We start from the raw sequence: 6521 nt of genomic DNA on the forward strand, positions 1-6521 counted from the left end.
CGAACACGAAGGTATAAAGTTGAAGATAATTTCTAATCGTGCGAAATAAATAAATCGGTTGTCGATAATAATTAATTAATACTCGTGATTTAAAAACAAAAAAAAGGCTCACGGGGCTTATACTTTATCTAGACGCTTTTATTCCAGGTTACTGGACCCAGATCTATCACGAGCCGACGATGAACGCTGCATACATTCAAGGTCAAGGACAAATGATGACGATTCGAGGAAACAACCTGTTAGGAGTTGAACAAAGAACGACCAGTGGTTATCAACCAGTTAGGATGACGGCACGCGGTCAGTCGAGCTATAAATGTCCAAATTGTGATCGGTTTTATATGAGAACGTCCTGCCTGAAGCGTCACTTGCGCGTCGAATGTGGACAAGAACCACAATATCAATGTCGAATATGTCAGGGCTGGTTCAAATATAAACATAATTTATCGGCCCACATGAAACTCCATATGGAGGAACCTAAACACCATTGCACGATATGTCCAAAAAAATTTTATCGACGCGACAAACTCGTCGAGCATGAAAAAAAGGCGCACAAATTATTTCCCGTTTGATCGTCGTGATCCTTATCGTCGTCGATTTTACGTGTCTTTTTTTTTTCTCTTTTTTTTTCAAATAAGAAAATGTCTAAGAACTTTTGAAACACGTCTTGTATTTTTTTATTAGGAAAAATAAATTTATTAGGAAAATTAATGTGATCGGACCGATATATTTGGATATATTGGAAATCGATCGATAATTTATAACGAATAAATTAACGATTACGAATTCGTATTGCCATTACGTATATGTACGTAATATTGTGTAATTAAAAACTAAACTGATTAGGAATATTTTGTAATATATTGTTGTATGAAAAATTATGCTTTTACGTACCAACGAATAACGCAAATTCGTTCTTTTTTTCTTTTTTTCTTTCTCGATTCCATTCTAACATCAAAAAAAGGATCAATGAGTTCTCTTTAAGAACAAAACAGTATTAGCCTAAGATTATAGAACTTATAATAATATTTAACTTGTCGTAATAGATCTTTCTAATATCATTTGTTTAAAAAATTCTAGAATTCTATATAAAAAAAGATATTTATATATATATATATATATAGATCTATGAAAACAAGAAAAAAGGTATCTACGATCTATGAACAAGATTTGTTAAAAACAAAAAAGAAGAAAAAAGAAAAGAGAGAAAAAACATGTATTATGTAATAATTAAACACCCAAAACGTACCTAAACGTGATTAGTATGAAATAGATACGTACACGGATTATAGAATATTAGAAGAGGAGTCTGATTTTATAACAATTTCTTTTTTTCATAAATAAAAAATATTCTACACTTTTCTTTATATATACACGACGCACACAGACACATACACACACACACACACACATATATATATACATGTGGAAGGTGGATACTCTAAATGCTCTATCGTCCATCAAAAAACAAAAAAAACAAAAAAATACCCAGCGAAGGAAAAAATGAGAAAAGAAATAAATAAAAAAAGAAAAAGAAACAACAAACTCACTCTCAAAGCACGAAACTTAGCACGAATGTAGCACGAATAGAAAAATTTTTCATCTCTATCTGTTATATCTATATGAACTATTATATTTTATCTATCTATTTATTTATTTATTTATCTACTTGTTTATTTATTTGTTTATTTACATATATACATATATATATACCATCTATCTCTCTTTCTCTCTTTTTCTATCTTTCTTTCTATCTCTCTCTCTCTCTCTCTCTCTCTCTCTCTCTCTCTCTCTCTCTCTCTCCTCTCTCTCTATCTCTCACTCGTACGTATCTCTAACTCGAAAGAACTCTCCTCTATATTTTTTTCTATTTTAGCTCCCTTATCATCATTATACCGCGCTATCGTACGAAGTCATTGCGTCTTGGTTAACGGCACGGTGAAGGAGTTTGCGTGCAACCTATGTCCAAGAACTTACAGCACCTTAAGAGCATTGAGATTTCATCAAAGGATCGAGTGTAATCGAGAGCCAAGATTCACCTGCGGATGGTGCGACTACCGAACCCTTAGACGTACCAGTCTTCAAAGGCATATGCTACGCCATAGAAGAGATCGGCTCGATTAGGCAATTAAAATGGGAAATTAGGCTATTTTGTTTCTTTTCTTTTCTTTTCTTTTCTTTTCTTTTTTCTTCATTTCTTTTCTTTTTCTTCCTTTCGAAAAAAATTTTGAAAAAGGAGTCGCACGAGTACTCGTCAAAATTTCTTTTTTTATCCTTTTTTCTTTCTGGGAGGGTGGAGAAGATAGATCTGATTAAGAGATAGAAAAAAAGGATGGGGAATTTATTTCTTGTGTTCTCGACTTTTTAAAATTATTGTTATATTGTATCTTTCGCTTTATTTTTTGTTTTGGTTTTATTCATCGTCGTTCTTATATTCAGAGGATTTGTTTTTAATATTATATTTTTTTTCTCGATCTATAAACATTTTTAGGGTTAATAAGGGTTGATAATATTCTCATATCGATCGACTGAAAGTGGGAGATAAGGGAAGGGAGTAGGACTTACCTTTTTGGATTAACAAACATCCGTCATATATAAATATAATTATATATATATATATATATATATATATATATATATATATATATATATATTTATATATAACGTGATATCTTTAATAGAAAAATTAAATTTTTCTAATTCATTAAGAATATATAAATAGATATAAATACTTATACTACATATCTATATATATATACAATATATATGTGTATGTATATTTATATGTATAACATTTGTATATCGTTAAAAACTATTTCATTTTCGTAATAGTTCAATAACACGATATACATATGCCTTTCTTGAACGTTTTACGAATTAATTACAATGTAATATACTTTTATGCGTAATCGAAATGTTTCTGTAATAAATTTTCTACATTAATACTTCATAGATCGTACCGATCGATCGTTGATCGTTATTGATTCCATTGAAATCTCTATAATTTGTAATATATGTATATGGATACGCATGTATATACATGTATTACTATATATATATATATATCATTTTCTACTTTATAATTTTTTATTTTCGCTAAAGAAAAAGAAAAGGAACAAAAAATGTTGAAACGTTCAAATATCCTTACATATTCGATACACCACTCTCCTTTTCAACCCCTGCCTGCCTCTTCGTCCCCCATCTGTGGTCCCAATTTTCAGTTTTTTTTTTTTTTTTTGATTTCTTAGGTGACGCCACTACGTTTTCCCGCACAATCCATGCAAAATGATAAAACGTAGAGAGAGAGAAAAAAACAACGTCCCATACACGAGCCAAGTAGACCACAAACGAAAAACCAATTTTTTTCGAAGTCGCACACGCAATGTGTGCGAAAAAAAAAGAAAAAAAGAAAATAAATAAATAAATAAATACATGAGTGAAAATAAAAAAGAGAAAAAAGAAAATCAATAAACAAACGTCCTTGTTCTTCTTCGTGTGTTGTCTTTCTTTTTTTTTTCTGATTATTCTATTTTGTGATTTTTCTTTCTTCTTGTTCTTTTTTTTTTATTTTTGTCTTTTTCTACTTTTCTTTTTTTTTTTTTTTTTTTTTTTTTTTTTTTTCTTTAGAAGGAACCTATCTTCTTTTTGATCGGCATAATGGAAGAAGAAAAAGCATTGCAACCTAATAGATCTTTTCCATTTTCTACCTTTTATTTTCACAGGTTCTTATTACAGCTGCGAGTCATGCGGTAAAGGGTATAACACGCTTGGATCATTAAAGTTTCACAAGAACGTCGAGTGCAGTAGGGAACCGAGCTTTGCTTGCACCTATTGTATCTACAAATCGAGAAGAAGGAGCAATCTTCACAGACACATGAAGGTACATTCGATGATAGGCAGACGAAGAAGGTGAATAGGAACCCAGTCGCAAATCGGATTCAACCAGGACAAAACCATAATGGAACGCAACACAACCGCAAGACTACACTCTCTGAAATCGTACGATTTATCACAGAGAGATTTATATTTCTGTGCGTGTGCGTGTGCGTGTGCGTGTATGTATATATGTATGTCTGTATTCTTCTACGTATGTCTGCTGCTGTGTGTTTCTCTGTGTGAGTATGAGTTGGATATGTGTGTGCGCGCGTGTTATTACATCGTTCAAATTCGAAAGATATATAAACCTTTTCTTCCGATTGAAAAACCTGAATTCAACATTTCCAAGTTTTTAAGATCTTATTCGATCCTAAAAAAAAGGGAGGAAAAAAAGAAAAGAACAAATCGGAACTTGCCAATAAAGTGAAAAGAACAACCTATATCCTAACAGTCGAAGATACATTAACTTTTTATCCCTATATAAAATCCTAAAATCTACGCACCTATCGTGATTGATCCTACTATTCGATCCTAACGAAAAAGAGAAAAGAGAGGAAAAAAAAAAACAGAAAAAAAAAGATCAAATCGAAAGTTGCCAATAAAGTGAAAAGATCTTATGGACACGCTATCATACGTTTCTTTCTTCGATCTCTTACCCGTTTTTATATAAAAAAAAAAGAAAAATAAAAAAATAAAGAGTGAAAAAAGAAAATAATAAAAAGGAAAGATAAAAATGGTGTCTACTTAAACAAATCTAATTCTCGAGCAGTATTACAATTTCTTTTTTTCTACTTTTTCAGGTGTCCGATGGAATTGAAATGGAAGTTCTGAATCAGGATCACTCGTCAGGAATTATTGTCGTTTTTATTGACCTTCAAAGTATGGTGTACTTCTTCTTTTTCTTTTTGATACCGATGCAACAAAAGAAAAAATAAATAAATAAAAAAGATACATATATATATATATATATATATATATATATATATACAACGATACGTGTATGATCTGCGATCTGTTGTTGACAAAAAAAATGTTTACAGGTGTGGACATATCATTTTTTTTTTTTCGTTGGACAAAATTGTCCCTATACATACCTACTTACATATACATATATACACACATATATATTTGTGTCTGTGCGTATATGTGTATAAGTGTATCACGTTGTTAGTATGTATTGTTCCTTTATAAATACGCCCACTCTATAATCCTTATTAGAATTATTTAGGAATATTACAATATCCTTAAAAAAAAATAAATAAATAAAAAATATGTTATCCAAAGATTACGAGAAGATCATTCGGAAAGAGAAAAGAAAAGAGAGAAAGAAAGAAAAGAAATATGCGGATTCTGGCCTGTTGATCTTTCCCTTTTTTTAATTTTTTTTATTTCTATTTTTTTTTTTTTTTTTTGAGAAAGTGGGTGTAAATCGGGAGAGAGATCCGAAAAAAAAAAATAAAAAGAGAAAAAGAAAAAAAAAAGAAAAGAAATCCGGGAGAAAAGAGACAAGCAAAGAGAAAGAGAGAGAGAGAGAGAGAGGGAGGGAGGGAGGGAGGAAAAGGGAGAGTGAGGGAGAGAAAGAGGGAGCAGGAAAAATTGTTTAAAAAAAAAGATCTTACCCAACTAAAGGAAAATATTTCTCGAAAAATTGCAGGTCCGAAAAAGAAGCCGACGACTGCGACGACTACGACGACTACGATGTTGAAATTCGATGATAAGAAATATGATAACGAAATTCCGATTTCCATGCCATGGAGGATGAGGAGGATGATGAGGACGTCCCTCGAGGAGGAAGAGACCGACGTACGGAGGGGAGAGGAGGAGGAGGAGGATGAGGATGAGGATGAGGAGGTAGTCGAGGTGGAGGTGGATCATCATAATCGTCATCTGCATCATCATCTACGTCATCGTCATCATCATCATCATAGGATTTTGCCATTCGCTGGATTGAAGATACCGAAGGCCTCCTCCTTCAATTATCTTGGAAAAAAACCTGCTGGTCAATTCGCTTGTAACAGATGTGGAAGATCCTACATGAGAAAGGACTCCTTACAACGTCACACCCACTGGGAATGCGGAAAGGAACCACAATTTCATTGTCCCTTCTGTCCTCAACGTTGCAAGCGGAAGGCACATTGGTTGAGGCACATACGACGACAACATTTTGAGAAGATCGGCGATATGGAGGCTCATCTATTGGCTTACACACCAAAATTAGAGATCGACTGAACGCCTTTCTTTCTTTCTTTCTTTCTTTCTTTCTTTCTTTCTTTCTTTTTTCTTTTTTCTTTCTTGCTTTCTTTTTTTATTTTTATAGTTTTTGTTCTTTTTTTATTCTCACTGTCACTCTCTCTTTTTCTTTCTCTTTCTCTCCTTCTCTCTTTCTCTCTCTCTCTCTCTCTCTCTCTAAAAAAAGAAAAAAAGAAAGAAAAGATCATTTGTTTTATTTTGTTTCTTTTCTGTTTTGTTTTGTTTTTTTTTTTTTTTACAATAATCAGATTGCAAGTAATGAAAATTAAGTACTTTCTTTTTGCATTTTTGAAGTATCTATAATGAAAAAGAGAAAGAAGAAACAACAGAATTCATTTTTTATTTTTTCTTCAATTTTTCTTCTCTCTTCTTGCTTTTTTTCTCTTTTTCCTTCTTCT

The 6521-nt window shown here is 31.9% G+C and overlaps 1 protein-coding gene across 12 annotated transcripts in view; it reads left to right on the top strand.

Moving 5' to 3' along the window:
* LOC122633700 (longitudinals lacking protein, isoforms A/B/D/L) overlaps window positions 1-6521 on the top strand; it is a 268756-nt gene that overhangs the window by 193370 nt on the left and 68865 nt on the right. The window contains exons 7-9 of one of the 12 annotated variants that reach the window (XM_043821967.1): window positions 148-297; window positions 1874-2121; window positions 3246-3303. The exons of 10 other annotated variants lie outside the window; for them this stretch is intronic. In XM_043821967.1, the coding sequence (XP_043677902.1) occupies window positions 148-297; window positions 1874-2121 (398 nt within the window). In that variant the 3' untranslated portion in view covers window positions 3246-3303. Of the gene's footprint in view, window positions 1-147; window positions 585-1873; window positions 2122-3245; window positions 3304-6521 lie in introns of those variants that run through there. One more of the 12 variants, XM_043821965.1, reaches the window with a different exon arrangement.

The sequence above is a fragment of the Vespula pensylvanica genome, chromosome 13, assembly GCF_014466175.1.
Source record: "Vespula pensylvanica isolate Volc-1 chromosome 13, ASM1446617v1, whole genome shotgun sequence".
NCBI classification, from domain to species: Eukaryota; Metazoa; Arthropoda; class Insecta; order Hymenoptera; family Vespidae; genus Vespula; species Vespula pensylvanica.